The sequence below is a fragment of the Symphalangus syndactylus genome, chromosome 22 (assembly GCF_028878055.3).
Source record: "Symphalangus syndactylus isolate Jambi chromosome 22, NHGRI_mSymSyn1-v2.1_pri, whole genome shotgun sequence".
NCBI lineage: Eukaryota > Metazoa > Chordata > Mammalia > Primates > Hylobatidae > Symphalangus > Symphalangus syndactylus.
The window spans coordinates 43,333,530-43,358,499 of record NC_072444.2 but is presented as its reverse complement, the minus strand read 5'-3'; the positions used below and the strand labels follow the sequence as shown (position 1 = coordinate 43,358,499).

Below are 24,970 nucleotides of genomic sequence, written 5' to 3'. Positions count from 1 at the left end.
CGCTTAGCCCCAGTCCTGCTTCAAGAGGTTTTTTTTTCCACCGGAGGCTTCTCAATGGCTTGAAAGCTCGGCTGACTCCCACGAAGTTTGCCAGGAACACTAAGCTGTCAGTGACATTCGAGGCGCCAAGACTTAACGTGGGTTGCACGCATCGGCCACTGTCTGTGCCACGTGCACTGACGCTACCTGAGATGTGCACCGCGCACGCCGCACGCGCACGCCGCACGCGCACGCCGCACGCGCACGCCGCACGCGCACGCCGCACGCGCACGCGCACGCCGCACGCGCGGCAGCGGCTTGGCTGGCAATGGTTTGCACGCGCACGCCGCGTGCGCATAACGGTTTGGCTGGCGTGTAATTGCACGCGCATGCCACACGTGTGTAACGGCTGGCCTGTAACGGCTTGCACGCGCACGCTGCACGTGCGTAACGGTTTGGCTGGCGTGTAACTGCACGCGCATGCCGCATGCGCGTAACGGCTTGGCTGGCCTGTAGCGGCTTGGCTTGGCTTCGCTTTGCGTTGGTTGCTTGGATTGACCTTTCCTCCTTGGGTTGACGGTTTCTCCTTGGGTTGACGTTTCCTCTCTCGCGTTTTTTTACTGGGCTTGACGTTTTCTCTGCTGGGTTTGGCATTCCCTTGGGTGGGCCGGGTGTTTTCTTGGGGGGGGGGTGGCCCTTCCTGGGGTGGGCGTGGGGTCACCCTGGGTGGGTGTGGGTTTTGCCTGAGTGGGGTGGGCTGGCCTCCCCTGCTGGGGTTGGCAGGTTTTGGCTGGGATTGACTTTTCAAACAGATTGGAAACCCGGAGTTACCTGCTAGTTGGTGAAACTGGTTGGTAGACGCGATCTGCTCGCTACCACTGGTCTCTCCTGGCTGTTAAAAGCAGATGGTGGCTGAGGTTGGTTCAATGCCGGCTGCCTCCTCTATGAAGAAGCCATTTGGTCTCAGAAGCAAGATGGGCAAGTGGTGCTGCCACTGCTTCCCCTGCTGCAGGGGGAAAGGCAAGAGCAACATGAGCACTTCTGGAGACCACGACGACTCTGCTGTGAAGACGCTCAGAAGCAAGATGGGCAAGTGGTGCTGCCATTGCTTCCCCTGCTGCAGGGGGAGAGGCAAGAGCAACGTGGGCGCTTCTGGAGACCACGATGACTCCGCTGTGAAGACGCTCAGAAGCAACGTGGGCGCTGCTGGAGACCACGATGACTCCGCTGTGAAGACGCTCAGAAGCAACGTGGGCGCTTCTGGAGACCACGATGACTCCGCTGTGAAGACGCTCAGAAGCAACGTGGGCGCTTCTGGAGACCACGATGACTCCGCTGTGAAGACGCTCAGAAGCAACGTGGGCGCTTGGGAAGACTACGATGACAGCGCCTTCATGGAGCCCGGGTACCACGTCCATCGAGAAGATCTGGACAAGCTCCACAGAGCTGCCTGGTGGGGTAAAGTCCCCAGAAAGGATCTCATCGTCATGCTTAGGGACACTGACGTGAACAAGAAGGACAAGCAAAAGAGGTAACCAGGCCCGGGCTGGGAGGAGGTGGGACGTGGGGGGATGATGGGGACATACCCTCCTGGCGGGGGAGGAGGGGGACCTGGCTTTCTCGCCTCCGCAGGCCTCACACCACCCTGGCTGTGGAAACCTCAGAGAGGTCAGGGCCCAGGCCCCTTTATGAGCTGCAACGGAAAAACAAAACTTTGGCCGATTTCCAATCAAATTATAATTTTCCTCGTAGAACACTAATAGACTGTTTTAAAGTGATTTAACTCGCAAAATTGTCTATGCAGCAGATTATTTTTAATCTACAGATTTTAAAACACTGTTCTATACGTTATAGAAAAGTGTATATTGAGAACTAAGAATGAAGCCCCATAACACATCAACTTCAGGGCTAAATATTCTTCAAATAAAATCCAGTATGGGTTTTATATAAATGTACACTATGTAAATATGTTCTTTACTGAGGAACCTTAGAAGGAAACTGAAATGGGAAGATGGTTCCTGTGCTCGAATAGGAAGATCGAATTTTCTTAAGATGTGAGCTTTTTGGCTGGGTCGGGTGGCTCATGCCTGTAATCCCAGCACTTTGTGAGGCCTAGGCAGGCGGATCATGAGGTCAGGAGATCGAGACCATCCTGGCTAACGTGGTGAAACCCCGTCTCTACTAAAAAATATTAAAAAAATTAGCTAGGTGCGGTGGCAGGTGCCTGCAGTCCCAGCTACTCAGGAGGCTGAAGCAGGAGAATGGCGTGAACCTGGGAGGCGGAGCTTGCAGTGAGCCAAGATAGCGCCACTGCACTCCAGCCTGGGAGACAGAGCCAGACTCCGTCTCAAAAAAAAAAAAAAAAAAAAAAAAAAAAAAATGTGAGCTCTTTCTATTTATCACTTTTACCTAAGCCAAATAAAAATAGCAGTTTTAGCGTTTTTAAATTACACATGCTGTTTTTTATTATTGTGATAAATTTTTTTGTAACAATGATAAAAGGCTTGCTTTTCCAGATACCAAATGTGCATGTTATTTATTTCCACAAATTGTTTACTAATGGCTGAAAAGACATCAATGAATAAAACAGAATAGGAAATTTAGAAATACCCAAATATATGTAAGAATTTAGCACTTGATAATGGTGATGTTTTTTATTGTTTAAAAAAGATGGATTGTTCATAATTCATTTTTGGAGAAAACTAGCTAGATGTTTATATCACAAAAATAAGAGTATAGGTTAAAAATTTTAAATATATGAAAAGAGAAACATGCCAGAAGAAAACACAAATGCCTATTTATATATTTTTTTGATGGAGTCTCACTCTGTTGCCCAGGCTGGAGTGCAGTGGTGCGATCTTGGCTCACTGCAGCCTCTGCCTCCTAGGTTCAAGCAATTCTCTGCTTCAGCCTACTGAGTGGCTGGGATTACAGGCACCTGCCACCACGCCTGGCTAATTGTTTTGTATTTTTAGTAGAGATGGGGTTTCACCATCTTGGCCAGGCTGGTCTTGAACTCCTGTCCTCGTGATCCACCCATCTTGGCCTCCCGAAGTGCTGGGGTTACAGGCATGAGCCACTGTGCCTGGCCTATATATGCAGATATAATAAAATAAGCACATTTTAAAATTGGGCAAAGTACTTTTTTGCATATCTACCAGTGACCTATGCGCATAGGAAAAGATAGCGTTCCTGGTAGAAGAAGGAATTAAGTTAGAAGAGGAATGAAATACTGTTTTCTATTTAAGTTAGAGGAGGAATGAAAGGCCGGGTGCAGTGGCTTACGCCTGTTATCCCAGCACTTTAGGAGGCTGAGGCAGGTGGATCCTGAAGTCAGGAGTTTGAGACCAGCCTGGCCAGTGTGGTGAACTCCCATCTCTACTAAAAATACAAAAAATTAGCTGGGCATGGTGGCACACACCTGTAATCTCAGCTACTCAGGAGGCTGAAGCAAGAGAATTGCTTGAACCAGGGAGGTAGAGGTTGCAGTGAGCTGAGATTCATGCCACTACATTCAAGCATGGGTGACAGAGTGAGACTCCATCCCAAAAAAAAAAAAAAAAAAGAAATACTGTTTTCTATCCACAAAGTTTGTGAGGTTGAAGAACAGTGGTACTTATATAGTTGTTTAAAGTTTAAATTGCTGCAGGTTTTCAAACAGACACTTTAGTGGTAAGAACCACATTTTAAAAAGGTTATGCTTTTTACTCATCAATTCCATTATACTGAAATATCTTTACCAAATAGATGTCTGTTTTTCTTAGTATTGCTTAAAATAGCAGTGTATTTAGAAGAACCCATATAAAGATTTCATGAACAAATTTCAGTGCATCCATAGGATGGAATAATATATAACTATTGAGGATGTCAGTAGATACAGAGATATGTCGACATGCAAAGATGTACTTTGCTATATCAAGTGAGGAAAAAACCAGTTTGTTACACATATACACGAACAGAATCTGCTCTTGTGTTAGCTGAAAATATGTAGAAAATATAATCAAACTTGTTTCTGGGGATTTGTAAGTGAAGTTTTTCCCATTCTCTTATCTGTGATTTCTGCAGTGAACATCTGAAGTTTTAGTTAAGGTTCATTAGTAATGAAATAATCCTTGGGAAGAAAAGGAATATGCTTCTTGCGTAGATGCAAATAATTTCTCACATTCTATTATTTTTTATTTCTGTGGTTAGCTATCTTCTGTGAACTTTTACCCTCTTCAGAAGTAAAGGGATTGTGTTTACCTGTTCCTGTAGATTTTATTGTATATACATTTTATTACATAATTACCTTTTCATTATATATAGATTAACATGTAAAAAGTATGAATTAATCATTTTACTTGAGTTATATATTTACGAAAATTAAGATAGCAAATATAAAAGATTATTACTATTGCACATGTATTGCCCTACTCTACAGGAGTTTTCTTTAAAAATATTGAACTCCCAAGCTGTGTTCTTCCATTTTTTCAATCCATTTAGTCATCAGACATAAGCCAGACACCTATTATGGGGCAGGCATATTCTACTATCTCTCAGGATCCTTCCATCTTTGAAAACTTCATGTTTACTTGCTAGGCTTAAGCAAGCTGAGAGATTTAAAATTGGGGCATTAGGACTTAATCTCAATTGAAGCTTTTCCTCCCTCCTTTCAAACAGAAGCATTTCCGAAGGTAGAAAATAGTAAATGGCAACCCTTAACTGCCCTTTTGAAAATTTATAAGTCTTGGGTAAAGACTGTTTTAGTTGTTTTAAGTACTAAAATGTGGTACATAAACAGCATGGAATACTATGAAGCCATGAAAGAAGGAACGAGAGCATGTCCTTTGCAGGGACATGGATGGTGTTGAAAGCCATTATCCTTAGCAAACTAACATAGGAAGAGAAAACCCAATACTGCATGTTCTCACTTATAGGTGGGAGCTACATGATGAGAACACGCAGATACCTAGAGGGAAGCAACACACACTGGGGCCTATCAGAAGGTGGAGGGTGGGAGGAGGGAAAGAAGCAGGAAATAGAACGAACGGGTACTGGGCTTAACACCTGGGTAATGAAATAGTCTGTACAACCAACCCCCTTGGTGCACGTTTACCTATGTAACAAACCTGCATATCCTGCACATGTACCCCTGAATGTAAAAGTTGAAAAAAGCTCCACAAATAGTTTCATAAATCCTTTTTAAAAAGAGAAAATTTATAACAGTCTTAAATCCTAATATGAATCATTGGAAATATCCGATGTACATACATTGTATAAATCTAAGTATTGAAAAAAATAAGCCCATGCTATGCATTTCAATTCCAAGTTTTCTTTGGCTTAGAGTTTATTGAAAACCAAAGTAAAAGTTGGTTTATTTTAGAAATTTGTTGTTTTCACCTCAGCTCTCTTATTCCATAGTACTTAAAAACTAAAATTTATCTAAATGCTGGTCATCTGAGTGGAACCGCCCCAGACCTGTTATAACATATTCTACTTAATGTAAGGCACCAGGTATTGTATGATGCCCCATTATTTTATATCTCAATAAGAGAATTATTTGAATGCCGCCAATTATAGTAAATCATGAATTGTAGGTGGTATCTCAGTGGAGACAACATGGAGACAATGATCATCTTAGAATCACTAAAATACAATGTTACCTGCAATATTTAAAACATACCTGAAAGTGTAGGTATAATTGTATCATCTCACTTAATTCTTTAGTGGTATTAGTAAAAATTATAATATCTAACTATTATTGAACTGTTGTTAGGAACTATTCTATATCTTTTGTGCAGAGTCTCATTTAAGAATTACGGTGGTTTCCTGTGAGAAAGCTACTATTTTCATTCCTATTTTATTGACGAGGAAACTGAGACCCCAAAAGGCTAAGCAACAGCCAGGAAGTGACAGAGCTTCAAGTAGGATTCCAGCCCAAGTTGAATGTCATCCAAGGGCTATGCTCTTTGTATTCATATAGGCTGCTCTTTCATTAATACAGCGAGTAATGAGAGATAATAGTGTGGTTTTCTCATGGGAAAGTTAAATGTTTGTTTTGAAGGCAGAGTAATAGCGGGGTATTCAGTGTTTGCAATTACGTAAATCATTGATACGGCTGTAGCTGGTGCACTACAATTTCCTAAAAAGTCTTCTCACTCTCATAGGACTGCTCTACATCTGGCCTCTGCCAGTGGGAATTCAGAAGTAGTAAAACTCCTGCTGGACAGACGATGTGAACTTAATGTCCTTGATGACAAAAAGAGGACAGCTCTGACAAAGGTATGCAGTAGCCAACTATATCAGCGTGAGGTGGGTTTGATTTCAATACATAGCATAAAAATGAGTTTTCTCCTTTAAATATAAGTAGTTGGTGAAAGCTGTGGAATGTTTATTTTGAATTCCTAGGATTTGTAATTTGTTTTTGGTCTAATACTGACAGGCCGTACAATGCCAGGAAGATGAATGTGCATTAATGTTGCTGGAACATGGCACTGATCCAACTATTCCAGATGAGTATGGAAATACCAGTCTGCACTATGCTATCTACAATGAAGATAAATTAATGGCCAAAGCACTGCTCTTATACGGTGCTGATATCGAATCAAGAAACGAGGTATAGATCTACCAATTTTATCTTCAAAATACTGAAATGCATTCATTTTAACATTGACCTGTGTACGGGCCAGTTTTCCGTATTTGGAAGCTCAAGCATAACCTGAATGAAAATATTTTGAAATGAACTAATTATCTAAGATTTTATTTTAAATATTGTAACTTTCGAAGAAGCATTAGAGGGTACAGATTTTTTTAATGCACTTGTGGTAAATACTTTTTTTGAAAACACTGAATTTATAAAAGGTAATACTTACTGTTTTTCAATTTTTCCCTCCTAGGATTTTTTCCCCCTAATGAATGTAAAATGGCAAAATTTGCCCTGAAATAGGTTTTACATGAAAACTCCAAGAAAACTTAAACATGTTTCAGTGAATAGAGATCCTGCTCCTTTGGCAAGTTCCTAAAAAGCAGTAATAGAGACGAGGTGATGCACCTCTCAGTGGCAAGGCTTCAGATATTTCTGATTGCTCATGAGGCAGAAGTGGAAAGGGAAAAAGAGCAATCCGAAATATCAGGGCCAATTTGGAAATTAGGTAATAGAGGGAAAAGACCGTGAAGAGGTTGTGTGTGTGTGTGTTGTTGTTGTTGATTCATTTGTTTCCTTTGTATGGTGAGACAAGGTTCTCTTCAATTTTAGAGAATGACAGTTTTCAGTTTGGGAGAGGGAGTTAGTGGGTTGTAAACTGCCTAGAGATCAATTTTAGGAGGCCTCTGAGGAACCAGATTGGCAGTGAATAGGTGTAATGTAAGGGGAAACCCTTGAGCAGAGGGAATATCAAGTAATTAACTGACTTAGTATCCTATTCTGGTAGAAATGGCCAATTAGAGTCTCAGCTCTGCTTTCAAATCTAGAGTGTCTGGATGAGAAGGTGGAAGATAAATAAGTAACAAGATCAAGTTGGATTTTGAGTTGACTAGACCCTGCTCTTCTCTTACCGGGAACAATCATGTGGTGTTTTCAGCAAATGGGTCTCTCTCCTCCTCCTTACTCTTTTTGGCCAAATCTTCAAATGAGAAAGGGAATTGGTCATGTGGGTGAGAAATGAGACTGAAGTAATTGTCTATTACACTAGCTTTCAGCTAGAATTGTGCATCCCAGTAACCTGAGGAAAATGTTTAAATAATCAACAAGTCTAGGCTTTTTCCTGAAGATTTTGATACAGTAAGTCTAATAAAGCCTGGATATGTATATTTGAAAATGTTTCCTTGAAGCCAGGCATGGTGGCGCATGGCTGTAGTCCCAGTTGCTAGGGAGGCTGAGGTGGGAGGATCGCTTCAGCTCAGGAGTTCGAGTCTAGCCTGGTCAACATAATGAGACCAACAACAACGACAACAACAACAATAACAACAACAATTTTCTCAAAATCTGGATACACTCCTGCTTAAGAACCACTGAATACAGAAATGTAATATGTAAATTCTTATATCTCAGAAACTTAAGGTGGCTCTAGAAGAGTTGGAGTTGGATATGTGCTGATTTCTTTAAATCTTTCCTTTCCAGTAACGTTAATCTGACTTTTTTTTTTTTTTTTGAGATGGGGTCTCACTCTGTTTCCCAGGCTGGAGCGCGGTGGTGCAATCACAGCTCACTGCAGCCTCGACCTCCCCAAGCTCAGATGGCCCTCCAACTTCAGTTTTTTTTTTAGTAGAGATGAGGTTTTTGCCATGTTTCTCAGGCTGGTCTTGAACTCCTGGGCTCAAGCGGTTCACCCGCCTCAGCCTCCCAAAATGCTAGGATTACAGGTGTGAGCCACCATTCCTGGCCTAGTCTGTCTTTTATCTCTGTGGTTGAGACATTAAAATGAATTATTGGTAGTATCTATCAGGTTACAGAATAATACATTTTCCTTTCTACCATCAGTTATTCACTGCCATTCAGAAAGTCTTTAGAAATTTGCTGTGAGTAGTCTTTCAGTAAGTAGAGGATGGCCCTCTCAGCATTTTGTGTCTCTTTGTTGAGTCATTCAAGTGCTTAGGTCAGTAAGTCGTTAAGAGCAGAGTTTTCTCAATTAGAATTATAGCAAATTCTAAACCATTTTTTGCCAATTGAAGTTGTATTATGGACTATCCAGTGCGTCTCAAGTATGTAGAGCTTTGGCATAATTGGCAGTTTTAAACACTTAAAACCGTGGAGTTACTAAGAATACAGATAGGAATTCTGTTAATTTAGTTTCAGTAGTCCTATGAACTGATGATTTAGTTAACAATCTGGGAAAATTAAATACAGATAGATTTTAAATAAATAAATGTTGGAAAATTTTTTCAAGTGGGCAGTATGAGTTTTAATAGCAATTTTTTTTGCATGTTTGAGGTTGAACTTTCGGTAAAACATGAAACTAAAATATTTTACATGCAAATTCTTGCTTTATACACAATTTGTCTTAGGGTTGAGGATATACAGACAAAAGATACAGCCCCTGCCCTCAAGAAGCTCTTTGTTTAGATGGGAAAAATATTATCATCCAATAATGCCATACCAAATGCTGGGTTAGAAGTAAAGAGTCTTGGAAGCAGTAAATGTTTAAAGTGAGTTTTTGAGTTGATTAGAGTTAACGTGGTGAGGCAGAGAAGGGGTGTTTCCAAGGGAAGGAGCAGTGTGTGGGAAAGCACAGAAGAGTGAGAAGGAAGCAACTACAATTTATTTACTTTCTATGCATGTAAGTCCATAAGATCTTATATAAAGTTTCTACTTCAGTTGAGGAATATGTACTTTTTTGAATTACATAAGTTTTTGCTTTATATTGTTTTGCAGCTTGGCCTCACACCACTGTTACTTGGTGTACATGAACAAAAACAGCAAGTGGTGAAATTTTTAATCAAGAAAAAAGCTAATTTAAATGCACTGGATATATATGGAAGGTATAGTTCTTTCTTTTAATCTGTGTATTCTAGATAGCAGTCACTCAAGTCATAAATATTAAATTAATAAGATTATACTTACTGGGATATAGTGATCAGTATGAACACAAATCAGTTAGGTAGAAAAACAGTTATTTGGACTGGGCAACATAAAGAACAGTTTTAGTAGGATTCATCTTTTATTATATTGACTGATGTTATTTGTTATGTGACATTTTTGGTTACATGATCTTATGTTAGCTAAAGGGATTTCATATTAATATTATGAAGTTTGAACTTTAACTGTCAGTTAAAGTTATGAGTCAGTATTGAACTTCTTAACGCTTTCTAATAGTTTTTAACCTCTGTGTCTTACATGCTTTTCCACTAAATACGCTGTATTAAACATAAATAGGGGTAGAAAATCCTTTCATCTTTTCAATGACTTTGCCTTAAGTTGCTTTCTTTGAAGAATATTGTTAGCTTATCCCTACATGACAATTAATTGCTGTTCCCACATACTGTGGGTTCAACAGCTTTTTTCCTTTTTTATTTCCAGTGTATTTTGATGTTTTTATTTTTAATTGGTATGGAGAGAGGGAGTGAAGATAGTTTTAAGTGGATACACTTTTCCTTTAATGAAGGGAAGCCATAGGTGGGTCATAAAGAGAAAAGAGCTAGACTTTGGATTCACACAATACTGGGTTGAATTCCTAACTTTCTTACTTGCTAGGTGTGTGACCTTGGGAACGTTATTTACCACCAAATATGTTGTCATGTATGAAAAATAGGAGAATGTATCCTTCAAAGTTGGCTGTGCATAAGAAAGAAAGATACATGTGGCATTTAATTCAGTGCCTAGCACATGCTTATTGGCATCATTAACTGAAACTCCTGTGACTACTATTCTTACCATTATTATTAATCTTACTGCTTTCAGCATGCAGAGAGCTCTTATTTATTTTACCCCCTAGCTGATTTTCTATTACAGCATATCAGTCTAGGGAAGCTGTGACAAAATCTTCACTTAAATCTTTGTTCACTTCAGATAAGTGGCCCTAACATTGTTTCTTGCCCGTCAAAGGACTTTAAATTAGTAGCTTCTGCTATGCAATACCCCACTGAGATAAGAGGGGTTTGTTTTGTCCCCTCCTGTTAACCTTGGTGGTATTTTACAAAGGTGAACACTTGAGCACTGAAGATGCTTATGTCTTTTAGTGCATGTAAATGTTTGATTCTGCACAGACAGGCAAGAAGTTAAATTGGTAACGTATATGAAGTTAGCTTTTAAAATAACTTTACTACAGTTCCTATCTCTGTCATTTTAGAACTGCTCTCATACTTGCTGTATGTTGTGGATCAGCAAGTATAGTCAGCCTTCTACTTGAGCAAAGTATTGATGTATCTTCTCAAGATCTATTTGGACAGACGGCCAGAGAGTATGCTGTTTCTAGTCATCATAATGTGTAAGTGTTTACATTAAAAGGCTAGTTAATGCTAAATTGAGGTTTAAAATAATTATAACAGTTGCATCTTACATATCAAGTGAGATGTCATAGTTTGGTTCAGGTAGTTTTAGAGTGGCAGTGAGTTAGTCCCCTGCATCAGCCAGAAATCAGACAAAAAGCAAGACAAGTTAGAAGTACCAATGGGTGCAGGATTCTTTATGTCAAGACTTTTAAGACCTTTATCCTTAGAGATCCCAACATTGTTCATTTCATCCAAGTGTAACACCTATGCATGGGATAAAAAATAGTGTCACATCTTTGATTTTTCTGATTAGTTATTTGGGCCTGGAAATGTCCAGTTTATCAGAAAGTCTTGTACTGTCTTCTGGGGACTATGTCCTATATACTCCTTGAATTTTTCAGGAACCGAAGGGGTTCACTAAATCCAAGGAAGACAGTCCCTTTTATCAAGTCAGGAGGAGGAGAAAAAAAATGGACATTGCAATCATTCTGTTGTTTCCATTGATTCTGTTGCTGCATTGTTGCCACTCAAACTGGTCCTGCTGCCTTAAGATGAATCGGTAGATTCAGGTCCCTCAAGTCTTCATGGCGAGTTGTACAGTGACTTTGAAGTACAACGTTTTTTAGTTCCCATACCCATGCTTATATGCTCAGCCATTGTTCCCAAAGCACCAGCCCCCTGCTGTGGCCGCTGGGCGTCCTGACTTTATAAACCACACACAAAGTGAGCAAATTGGCCCTTCCCCCCATATTCAGAACCTAATGTGGAACCCACATCTTAGCCAAGAATTAGCTGAGACCTTCATGGTAAGAGATCCTTTGAGGCCGTTGTTGGTCTTTTCTCTAGCAGGTATTGGGTGGGCTTGTTCTAAAGGGTCAGAGGGGTTCAAATAATGTGGCAGAAAGAGATCAGTGTTTGTTTCTTCTTCTTTGCTACCAGATCTGTACTGTGAGGCACCTTTATATCCTGTATAGAACCTTGGGCAGTAGAAAATCCCATATGAACCTTCCCTTGAGCAGTGGCTCCCAGCTGTGGTTGGCCCCTTGAGTGATCTGATTTACATGATAATGAAAATCGTCCAAGCTACTTCCATCTCTAGCTCAAGATTTTAAAATATTTTCAAATTCTAGCTCACAGGAAGCCATTGAAGAGAATTCTCAGAATCTCAAGTAGGTTAGTTGGACTTAACAGAGCCAAGCCTTGTCCATGACTCATCACTAATCATGTGTAAGAGTAGGGCTTTGTGCTTGCTTCGGCGGCACATATCCTAAAATTGGAACAATACAGAGAAAGTTAGCATGGCTTCTGCATAAGGAGGCAGCACAAATCTTTGAAGCATTCCATATTTTGTGCAGTCACTGGAAGGTCATTTGACTATTTGCTGACTAGCTCTAAGGAAACAGTGTGAATCAAAGCAAAATGGGTGCCACCAAAATATTGAAATTGTGATTTGCACTGCAAAAATAGTCATGTAAGATGGTCCATGAGATGACTTTGAGCTGAATAACGTGTTCGGTGCAAAATACATTGTTAGTATGTATGTCGAAAATTACAGAATGTCAACTTGCAACTTCTTCATGGAAACTAAAAAAAATAAAAGTAGACTTTTGGTCTCCCATGTCAGCTGGAATTGAACATCAGTATAAAGCATTATCCTCACAAACATCTGCTGGCTGAGAGTTTGAGTCTGTAGAGAAGGATCGTTGGTCCAAACCAGGTCTTAACATCCATTGGTTTTTCTGCCCTTGGTGTGATTGATCAACTCCGTAATAGTGGACAATCACATTATCTACTTTAATGAGATATATATGAATAAATTTAGTTACAAACTATGACATAGTTGAGATGCCCTGAATTATAAGCCATAAGGAGTAGGACAACTAAGAGGCAAAATTAGGACTCAATAACATTTTCTGAAAACTACAACATTTGCATATTAGAACCTATGAACAAAATGCGCATTGGGTTTTATTTGGGATTCCAAGATAATTTTAGTCATAAAGTTTAGGAAGAGATTATTCCATTGCTTTACTATTTCTCTCAGCATTTAAAAAATGTTATCTCCTTAAATCTTTATAACAAGCTAGGGAAATAAGGCAGCAAAGTCCTCACTTTGTTGAAGAAGACATTGAGCCTAAGAGAAGCAAGTTGTCCAAGAACAAATAGCTGTTCATTATGGAGCTAGGACTTATGCAGAGTTGGGACACTTTTTATTATGTCATGCTAATGCAACCTAATTTACTGGGTCACATGCCCTCGATTTATGAGTATTTCACCCTACATTTTTTTCTTCTTTAATTAGAAGCTTAAAGAGAAGTTTGCAGAATGTACTCATAAGTGGATGGGATAATACTGTTAAGTTCTGATATTCTGGTATTGTTTGAAATACTCTTAAGAATTTTACATTTGGTAAGTATTTTTTATATCAGTATTGAGATAGTAATTTGGTTTATTATATTTTTATACATAGAATTTGCCAGTTACTTTCTGACTACAAAGAAAAACAGATGCTAAAAGCTTCTTCTGAAAACAGCAATCCAGGTAAGACTTGTGACAGTGAATTACTTTAGGTCAGTTGTGCCCAACCTTTTTGGCACCAGGGACCGGTTTTGTGGAAGACAATCTTTCCATGGGCTGGGGAAAGGTGGGGATGGTTTCAGCATTATTCAATCATGTTACATTTATTGTGCTACTTTATATTATTATTACATTGTAATATATAATGAAATAATTATACAACTTACCATAACGTAGAATCTGTGGAAGCTCTGAGCTTATTTTTCTGCAACTAGATGGTCTCATCTGGGGGCAAAGTGAGACAGTGACAGATCATCAGGCATTAGATTCTCATACGAAGCACACAACCTAGATCCCTCGGATGGGCAGTTCACGACAGGGTTCATGCTCCAATGAGTATCTAATATTATCACTGATCTGACTGGAGGCAGAGTTCAGGTGGTAATAGGAGCCATGGGGTGTGGCTGTAAGTACAGGTGAAGCTTCCCTGGCTTGCCTACTGCTCACCTCCTCCTGTGTGGTGTGGTTCATAATAGTCCATGGACTGTTACGAGTCTGTGGCCTGGGAGTTGAAGACCCCTGCTCTGGGTGGTTCTACCATAGATAAAAAAGTAAAAGTAAGGAATTTTTGATCACAAAAGAACACTGAAGCACAAGTCATGTTACATATGCTTGTCCCAATAAGGTCTCACTATTACTGACTTCATTCCTTCTCATTTGAAATTGGAAAGAGATATATTTACTTTGTTGGTACAAGATGTGTTTTACCTGCTGGTTAATTGTCATGATAACAGTAATTTTGTTAGAACAAGATGCTCTGCTACCATTTGCCAAAAGATTGTCATAATAAATATACAAATTGCCCAACTCTAGGCTCAGCAGATTATAATAAAAGTAGAAAGATGTTTCACACTAACAAAAATGCTAGTATGCTACCTGGTTGTGGACACCTAATACATTGTATAGTCTAAACTGTATGAGGACACCTTTAATTTAGCCATCTATTTATCAAAGAGCTTCTGTAAGTTAGGTTTTATAAGTTGCAGGAGACAAAGATGGAATAGATGTAGTTTTGATCTTTAAGGTGCTCGTAGTGGAGCTGTCTCCATTTCTGTGCTTTTTCAACAGAATTTACAAAGAAAACATTTCTATTTATGTTTTCACTTGTCCGCTTAACAAATAACTATCAAATGCCTTTAGATACTAACCATTTTTCTGATGCTAAATAACACAAACAAAAATACAGACAGGAGCTTGTTATTATCATTGTCATTTTCATTATTTTACTACTTTATTCAGTGCTTACTGTGTGCTAGATGCCCACTGGAAGCTTATAATTATGATTTATTATATATTGATTATGTGCCAGACATATGTAATGAGGAATGAAAGTTTTGGGAAAAAGTAGGTATGATTTAAGGTAAGCATGCAGAGAAAGAAGAATTTTTCTAGGTAAAGAAGCAGAAGAATAATGTTTGGCAGAAGGAACATGCAGCAAGGTTGTGTGTTTGCCAGAAGGAACATCTAATGAGATTGCCTGTTTGGCAGGAAGAGCAGCAAGTGCAAAAGACAAGATGCTTGAGTGAACTTTGCAGGGTTTCTGAGCAATTCACTTTTGCTAGTACCAAAAGTGTGAGATACGAGAGGTTGGGAATGAGGTGAATATTTAGCTAAGGCAAGTTTATGATAGACTTTTTAATACTATAGAAATGAGTAGGTCTTATCCTGTGGGCCATGGGAAGTTTACCAGGTAGAATGCTTTGGACTGCAAATACTAGATGAGCAGTGGCTAAAACAGTAGGAACCAGAGTTGTTTTGTTTGTTCATTGATATCCTAGGGATCCCACTTGTCCCTCTTTCAGCTGTGCTGTTGGCAGTGTTTTATTCACGTCTCCTTTCGTGGTTGGCTAATCCGCAGCAGCTCCAAACATCTTGTTCTCCCAACACAACATCGCGAGGGCTGCTTTTTTTCACATGTGTCTTTTAAACAGGGAGAAAACTTAGAAGCATGCAAGGGGCTTCCTGTAGCATTTCATTGGCTGGGTCACACCGCATGCTCATTCCCAAACCAGGCACTGGGAAGGCAAATACCTGATTAGCTTAGAATAAACATTTCTCTTTCTGAGGCTGAGGAGGGGGATTGGGATAATAAATATCCCAATAGACTTGTGTTTCTTCTGCAAGAAAGGATAAGGCATGGCTATTGATAGGGAGCCAACAGTGTGTGCTGCAGGGGCTCATTGGAGAAATTTGAGCAGGGGAGTCACAAGATTAAATTTGAGTATTAAGGCATTCTGGTTACGGTGTAAAACAGGTTAGCAAGCTTTTTCTGTAAAGGACCAGGTGGGAAATATTTTAGACTATGTGGTCTCTGTCATATCTGCTTAACCCTGCTGTTGTCTGCTTTGTAGCGTGAAACCGTGATTATACGTAAGCAAACAGGCATGACTGAGCTCCTATCAAACTTTATTTACAAAGGCATAAGGCAGATTGGATTTGGTCTGTAGCCTATAGTTTGCTGGGATTGATGGAAGGTTCTTTACCATGTAAAGAAACCAGGAGACAAAGGAAGCTTTTGCAGTAGTCAGCTGTAGTTTCCATGTCACACATCCTTGGACTAGTATCAATGTATTATAAGGCTTTCACCCATCCATGGTGAAATAAATAACGTTAGTAATCTCAGTTACTCATTTTAATGTGTTGGCCCTTGTTATGCCTTTTTCATTTGTTTGGCTTAATTTTTTTTTCATGTAAGAAATAACATTAATAGTTGCGGTTTTCTTTTAAATAAAAGCCATTTTGTAAATGTTTATGTTCCCAGTGGCAGTGGGAATGCAAAACGGAGGCAGAAGAGAGGTATAGTCAATATGATTTAGTGATAATTGAATGAGAAAGGCTTGGGGGACAGAGAGAAATCTCAGATGATATACAGGTTTCCAGGTTGTACACCAGTATTTAACCTGGACGTGAGGAAGGAGTAGGAAATTTTCTGGTGAATACAGAAGAGCAAAGAGCAGCAGGTCAGCAGGAATGACTAATGTTTTTCTATGCATGTTTAATGGAATATTCGTGTAGGATATTTTGAGTAGGTAATTGGATAATCAGCATTTATAATTTGCATCCTACTAGTTTGACTCTCAGCAATAAGACTTGTCAAAGATCCGAGAATCTGAAAGTTGATGATAAATGTCCATGTGTATCACCATCCGTGACCGAAAGTCAGCATCCACAGAACACAGAATTGGGACGGATGAACTTAATAGATAAAGATGCATATCATGGCTGTTCCTCTTAGGGAATGATACTCTCCATGACCTGTGTGAGTCACAGCTGCCAGAAAAGAAAGAGCAAGGAGCGTATGAAGGAAGCACAGCAAATTCAGTCCTAGAGTGCCCTGCTTGACTTCACGTCATAGTTCTGACTTCTAAAAAATCATTTTCTGCAAAACCTGCTTTGTGTTTTTCCCTCTTGCAGCCTGCAGCTAAACAGAATCCCTTTAGCAGGGCATTTTTGTGTTCTTCCTTTAAACAAGGCAACATATAAATAATTAAAAGAAGTAAGAGAAAGAGGGTTTTTTGTATGGGATAGTATTTAATGTAAACTTGAGAGTGAGTACCAGGATTATACTTAGAATTTATGGACTGGATGGGAAGACTGGATAGAAATCTAAAGATTGCTGACTCAAACACAATGTGGTTTCTTTGCTGTATTGTCACAGCTCTGAATTCACAACTCTTAGTTGTATTCATATGCACTATAACTTTACAAAGCATCTTCCCAAATCAAATATTTACTGATTTATTATAATTTGTATGACTTCATTATAGAATTGACTTTCATGGGAATTATTGAGAATTTGCTACGTAGTATCATCTCAGCTGTGTCCACATGAGCTATCTGTCACCTTGTCTTAATGAATAATTGTTCACTAGGAATATTGGTTTTGGCATTTAAAGTGATCTATATCTAATGCAGATAGGTCCAGGGACCACTCTTGAACATTAACGTCTGGGCATCTTAAAATTACAGATAAGGCTTTCATAATCTGATTTCTGCCCCACTCTCCATCTTTAGCCCTTTTCCCTGTGTGCCCTTTCTCTGGCATTACTGAGCTGCTGGTAATGTCCTACTCACTCATCCTTCTATTGTAGGCAAATACTTTCACTCTTTCAGGCCTCGCTCCCGCTCTTGCTGCTGCCTGGCATGCTGTCACCCTTTCCTGCTGTCTACCCCTTTTAATCTGGCTAGCCTCAATATTTAAGTCTCTTCTTAGGCATGTGTTCTAGAAAAGCCATCCCTGACATGCTTTATTTTCATTCTTTTTAGACCGTAACGCCTAGTATGTATTTAGCAGGACTCAATAAAAAATTTCTGAGTAAAGCAAAGACTGTTTTTACAAAGATGATGTGTAAGACTCTCCCCTGCAGTCTTGGAGCAGAGGGGACAGACATGTGGAGGAATAATGCACAGTTTAGGGGGTAAAGATGCAGTAGAAAAATCAGTAAAGTACTAAGGCAGCCTCAAGGAAGGAGGTACCTGTTTATTTGGGGAAAGACATGCAGAATCAAGGAAGACTTCACATAGGATTATTTCAAAAGATCAAAATAAGGCCAGGTGTGGTGGCTCACACCTGTAATCCCAGCACTTTGGAGGCCGAGGCAGGCGGATCATGAGGTCAGGAGATCGAGACCATCCTGTCCAGTGGTGAAACCCCATCTCTACGAAAAATACAAAAATTAGCTGGGTGTGGTGGTGCTTGCCTGTAATCACAGCTACTCAGGAGACTGAGGCAGGACAATCGCTTGAACCAGGGAGTGGGAGGTTGCAGTGAGCTGATTGCACCACTGCATTCCAGCCTGGCGACAGAGCAAGACCCTGGCTCATTAAAAAAAAAAAAAAAAAAAAAAAAAGAAAATAAAATTGTCAGAATAGTGGAGGGAAACATTTTAGATATTAGGAAGATGTTGTACAGTAATAAAGGTGTCAGCAGTGATTTTGGAAATCATTTATAAGGTACTATTAGGAAGTGGAGAACAATATACTGTGTCACCTTATATGTTTCTTTTTTAATTTTTATTTATTTTTATTTTTATTATTTATTTATTTATTTATTTTTTTTTGAGACGGAGTCTCACTCTGTCGCCCAGGCTGGAGTGCGGTGGCGCAATCTCGGCTCACTGCAAGCTCCGCCTCCCGGGTTCACGCCATTCTCCTGCCTCAGCCTCCCGAGTAGCTGGGACTACAGGCACCCGCCACCATGCCTGGGTAATTTTTTTTTTGTATTTTTAGTAGAGACGGGGTTTCACCGTGGTCTCGATCTCCTGACCTCGTGATCCGCCCACCTCAGCCTCCCAAAGTGCTGGGATTACAAGCGTGAGCCACCGCGCCCGGCCTCACCTTATATGTTTCTACTGTATTTTAAAGCTGTGTTTATGGTGGTTTTGTTCATTGATGTTGGGTGTATGAATTTATGAGGGAATTTTTGACATGTTTGTGTGTCTTCAAACTGCCGACATCTGGTGTCTCCCCAAGTGATTTTTTGAAGTTTTTGAGAATTATTTTATAAATGACAATTTCATGAAAGATTAAACGCTCAATTTATAAAATAAAATGAAATGTTGTCTTAAATCTGTTTTTAAAAGGCAATAGTTTTTAACTGTTCTAAGTGGTTGATTTTAACTTATTATATGGATTTTTCAACAGAACAAGACTTAAAGCTGCCATCCGGGGAAGAGTCACAAAGGCTTAAAGGAAGTCAAAATGGCCAGCCAGAGGCATGGAAACTTTTAAATTTAAACTTTTGGTTTAACGTTTTTTTTTTTTTTTGCCTTAACAATATTAGATAGTCCAAATGAAATTACCTTTCAGACTAGGCTTTGATAATCAATAGATTCTTTTTTTTAAGAATCTTTTGGCCAGGTGCGGTGGCTCACGCCTGTAATCCCAGCACTTTGAGAGGCCGAGGCGGGCAGATCACGAGGTCAGGAGATTGAGACCATCCTGGCTAACACGGTGAAACCCTGTCTCTACTAAAAATACAAAAACTTAGCTGGGCATGGTGGCCGGTGCCTGCAGTCCGAGCTACTCGGGAGGCTGAGGCAGGAGAATGGCATGAACCCGAGAGGTGGAGCTTGCAGTGAGCTGAGATCCGCCACTACACTCCAGCCTGGGCGACAGAGCAAGACTCCGTCTCAAAAAAAAATAAAAAAAGAATATTTTAATAGATTCTTAAAATTTATCGTAATAAAATCAGCAACCTTATTAACAGAAGAATCAATAGATTCTAATTTAATATTTGATATTTAACTTGAACATAACCCACTATAAAATTTAAAATACTCTTATTTTCAAGTATTCTTATTTGCCTTCTTGATTAGCTTACAGCTAATCTTTCCTTTTTTAATAGAGGCAAAAACAAATTTCAGAACTTTGTTCTTTTATTTTTACAACACCGTAACATGATAAAGTAACGTCGATTATTGAATCATATTATTTAAGCAATAGGAATTATGAACAATGTAACACTGATGGTCCCTGAGCTGGATTCATGGTTAAAGAGTAATCATGGCCAGTGATTGAAAATCTGCAGTTTTATATTGTCAGTCACTGATACCAAGGTTAAAGATATATTCTGCCTTGTGGTCTCTTGTTGACCTCAGCGTTTCTGTTCGGGGAGGGAACCAGGTCATAAAAGCAACCGAACTGCCTTTTACAAGAATCTTATCTTGCTGAATGGGACCTTTGGTGTTAGTGCACAAACACAATAACATTCTAATTTCTTTCAGTTGCAGAAAATCAGTACAGATTAAAATTTTTTATCTACTGTCATTAGTACACATTAGAATATATTAGAACTGGGCTTAAGCAGATAATCTGGATACATAACACTATCACATTACAGTATATAATTTCAATTAAAATTTGAGAATTTGTATTTCTTTCTGTTTGGTGTTGATTTCGGCTCCTAATAGTTTAAAGGGTGCCTACAATCCAGTTAGGAATCTTTTAGAAAAGCACTTCAGTGCACTGTAGGGGCTCACTAGTTAGGGTTTTGTGAGGTAAACTCTTTTCAAGTGAGGAAGATTTTGCAACACTACAAATCTTCTGCTGATTCATTTTTGGTAGATTTAAGTCATAACAAATTAAGTTTAGTCCAAACAAATGGTGACCAAGTTAAGTTTGCTGGTTCATGTTTTTCTTCTCCCTTTGTCTAAGGTGAATTATTTTTCACATGTTAGAAGCCAGTGATGTGGCAGTAGCTAAACATAGATTAAAAAGTTAATTCTTAATTTTAATTATTATTTATTTATTTTAAATTTAATTTTAATTATTTTCTGATTTTTATTGTCCATACTTGATTACTTAAGAATAAAATTATTTTAAAAACATGTGCTCCAAAAGAGGAGACATCACAGAAATACAACAAGCAAATTAACCTACTGTTTTTGCATCTGCAGAAAATGTCTCAAGAACCAGAAATAAATAAGGATGGTGATAGAGAGGTATACCTTCATATTCAAATGTTTCTGTTGAACTAGATTTTTACGTTATGTTGTTTAACAAAGTGTAGTAAATGTAGGCATACATGATCCTATCATGTAAGTAGCATAAATCATGAGTGAAAAATTTAATACTTAACTCAGAATTCTGTACATTGAATTTTAAAGAGATACAAACCCTAGAGATATCCTTTCATTTTTATGGAATAATCCCGAATGGTGCCATAAAATGCTAGGTAATGCCACTTTAGGAGCTTTGGACCAATCATTTTATCTTTCTCGGTTTTAGTCTGATTATCAATAGATAATGTGGCTAAAGTAGGTAATTTCTTATTCTGTGTATTTTCCAGCTAGAAAATTTCATGGCTATCGAAGAAGGAATGAAGAAGCACGGAAGTATTCATGTGGGATTCCCGGAAAACCTGACTCATGGTGCGGCTGCTGGCAATGGTGATGATGGATTAATTCCTCCAAGGAAGAGCAGAACACCTGAAAGCCAGCAATTTCCTGACACTGAGAATGAAGAGTATCACAGGTGAGCCTATGGCAGCATTGAACAGGAGGTAACTATGTGCTGTCAAACTAATCCTAATTTGGGTAATATTCATGATGAACAAATTTTATACTTTTACTAGGATATTCAGCCCTTGCCTATTAATCAGAAAAATGAAAATCAGCAAACAATGAATTACCTTTTTTTCCAGTCATTAATTTATTTGAAAAATAACCAGTATTGGCAAATGTGAGGGAAAAGGCATTTTCTTTTCAGTGAACTTTTATTTTAGCTTCGGGGTACATGTGCAGGTTTATTATATAGGTAAACTGTATCATGGAGCTTTGGGGCACAGATTATTTCATCAGCCACATAATAAACAAAATACTCGAAAGGTAGTTTTTTGGTCGTCTCCCTCCTGCCACACTCCGCCCTCAAGTAGGCCTTAGTGTCTGTTTTTCTCCTCTTTGTGTCCATGATTTCTCATGTTTAGTTCCCACTAAAGAGTAAGAATATGTGGCATTTGATTTTCTGTTCCTGCATTAGTTTGCTTAGGGTAATGGCCTCCAGCTCCATCCGTGTTGCTGCAAAGGAAATGGTTTCATTGAAAAAGACATTTCATACACTGTTGGTAAATACATTTTGAACATTAATTTAGCATATTCACACACACACCAAGATGGGACCATCTAGTTGCAGGAAAACAAGCTCAGGGCTCCCACTGATTCTACATTTTGGTGAGTTATATAATTATTTCATTATATATTAACAATAATAGAAATAAAGTGCACAATGAATGTAATGTACTTGAATCATCCTGGAACCATCCCCCACCTCAGGTTCTTGGAAAAATCATCTTCCACAAAAGCAGTCCCTGGTGCCAGCATGGTTGGGGACATCTGGTTAACAGATGTGAGACCCCTTTGCCTTGTCTTGGAATAATGTGCAGATATACATTGTGTGAATGACATCTGATGGCGCCATCTTGCCCTGTAGATAATTTTAGGGACACCTCCAGTATTTCATGAAAATTAAAATTTCTTCTAGTGACGAACAAAATGATATTCAGAAACGACTTTCTGAAGAACAGAACACTGGAATATTACAAGATGAGATTCTGATTCATAAAGAAAAGCAGAAAGAAGTGGCTGAAAAGAAAATGAATTCTGAGGTATTTTTTTAGTTATTTTCAAATGTTTTTATACGTGTATATATTTTTAAAAAACTACGTATTTTGGAAATGTAAAGGATTTTTAAGTCATATATATGTGTGTATGTATTCTATATATCCTTCGTCATATATCTGTATGTGTACATACAGGATGAAGCCATGTTCTTAATTCAGCTCCATTTGCCTGCAACAGTCAAGTAGTGACCTGCACAATGGCCTCAGTCCAAAGGAGAAGCAGTTGATATTTTCATAAGAATTGATGATCTTTCCATATCAAAAATAAGTTTTGCTACGAAAAACACATTTTCTAGTTTTTGGACATCAGTTTTTTAAAAAATGTTAATAGAGAAGTCAATTGATTATTTTCACTGATAGGAAAGTAGGAAATGTATAGCTGGGTCAGAGGCCACATGGTGGATGTCATTATCCTTCCTTTCGCGGAGAGGAACAGTTTGCTCCAAGTAGTTTCTCATTTCAATGTAAAGAGGCTTGAAAACAATGACATGCCATGATACACATTTAGTGATCATTTATTGATAAGTATTTTGTTCCTAGAGAAATAGTATATTTCCCCTATTTCACACTTACTACTGTTTCCAACATTATAAAGAGGAAATGAAAGTTATTGCAATGGCAAATAATCTCATGATTTCTAAGAAAATCTTTATAAGTTTTATTTACCATTCGTATTTTGAAACAATAGGCTTCTTTTGTATTTATATATTTACACCACAGAAGTAACTGTGGTTTTGTGGAGCATCACTAGAAGTAGCATCAGAAGACCTGGGGAAAATCCTGCATCGTTTATATATTTTTTGATCTCTCCTTTTAAGAATCGTTATCTTAAATGAGTTCAGTATTGTATGTAGAAGTGCAATGCTTAGATACAGATGTGTACAGTGTAGAAGGGTACAGTGCTTAGATTTAACAGTTATAAATAAATGTAATTCTTATAACAGTATAAAAATATTAGAAATGTAGAATATCGGTAAAACGTTCTTCAGTAAAAGAAACTTAAAGAACTTTGAGAAATTGCTTCTGTCCAAATATATATGCATAGCTAAGGCTCTTAGGATGGTGTGGTTGATAGGTTAGATATCAGAGTGTAAAGCTAATCTTAAAAATATAGTCAAAGGTATCAATCTGATATTTTATTCCTCTGGGTTTTTTGTAACTCAGAGAAAGGCTTTTTAAATTCTGAGATTCTTAAAAATCCTCTAGTGATTTATTTTTCATAGTCTTTAAATAAATATTTAAACTTTTAGGAATTCAGGAGCAGATTCCTAAAAGTTTAAATATGTGTTTAAAGACTATGAAAAATAAATCACTAGAGGAATTTACACTCTTTTAGGTTTGAAGTTTTGTCCAATTTTTTTCCAGTTAAATATCCACTTTGGGGATTCTTTCATTATACAAATACACGTTATTTTTTAATTTCGGAAGAAATCATGATATGTCAATCTATTGAGTGCTAACTAAAAGTTCCCTTTGTTTACTTAGCTTTCTCTTCGTTATAAGAAAGAAAAAGACCTCTTGCATGAACATAGTAGGTTGCAGGAAGAAATTGCCATGCTAAGACTGAAGCTAGACATAATGAAACATCAGAGCCAGCTAAGAGAAGAGAAATATTTGGAGGAAATTGAAAGTGTGAGAAAAAAGACTGATAATCTTTTAAAGGCTCTACAATTGAGTGAGCTCATCATGGATGATGATACTGCCGTGCTCGTCATTGACAACGGCTCTGACGTGTGCAAGGCCGGCTTTGCGGGCGACGATGCCCCCCGGGCTGTCTTCCCTTCCATCGTGGGGCACTCCAGGCACCAGGGCATGATGGGGGGCATGCGTCAGAAGGAGTCCTATGTGGTCAACGAGGCCCAGAGCAAGCATCCTGACCCTGAAGTACCCCATGGAGCAAGGCATCATCGCCAACTGGGACGACTGGGCTAAAAGCCACTCGTCCAGTGGAGAGTGGCCCAGTCCTCTCCCGAGTTCACACAGAGGAGGTGATAGCATTGCTTTCGTGCAAATTACGTAATGCAAAATTTTTTGAATCTTCGCCTTAATACTTTTTAATTTTGTTTTATTTTGAACGATCAGCCTTCGTGGCTCCCCTTTTTTGTACCCCAACTTGGGGTGTATGAAGGCTTGGATAAAAGTGCATACCTTAAAAAAATTGAATGAGGAAGCACAGTATTTCAGTACAGTGGACAGCTTAGCAGGTTGACAACTGAGAATAAAATTCTGAGTTCTGAACTGGACAATGTAAGACACAACAAGGAAACACTGGAAATGGAAATTCAGTTACGTCATTGTAGACTGGCTACTGCTGTACATGATTGTGACCAAAGTCAGAGAGCTGAAAGAGACTTCTTTCCAGAGAACAAGACCTGAACAGGTTTATTTACA

The 24,970-nt window shown here is 38.8% G+C and overlaps 1 protein-coding gene and 1 non-coding gene across 2 annotated transcripts; both read left to right on the top strand.

Moving 5' to 3' along the window:
• The first annotated feature begins 811 nt into the window (after positions 1-811).
• On the top strand, positions 812-24,511 carry LOC129472168 (POTE ankyrin domain family member H-like). Its single transcript, XM_063631136.1, has 11 exons — positions 812-1,510; positions 6,126-6,240; positions 6,401-6,574; positions 9,329-9,435; positions 10,743-10,880; positions 13,355-13,425; positions 19,105-19,175; positions 20,859-20,903; positions 21,251-21,435; positions 22,441-22,564; positions 24,083-24,511. Exons 1-11 carry the CDS (start codon positions 885-887, stop codon positions 24,509-24,511), a joined length of 2,085 nt encoding a protein of 694 aa, XP_063487206.1. The 5' UTR covers positions 812-884.
• On the top strand, positions 12,128-12,234 carry LOC129472826 (U6 spliceosomal RNA). Its single transcript, XR_008654096.1, has one exon. It is a non-coding gene; the product is annotated as a U6 spliceosomal RNA (small nuclear RNA).
• Positions 24,512-24,970: the final 459 nt, after the last annotated feature.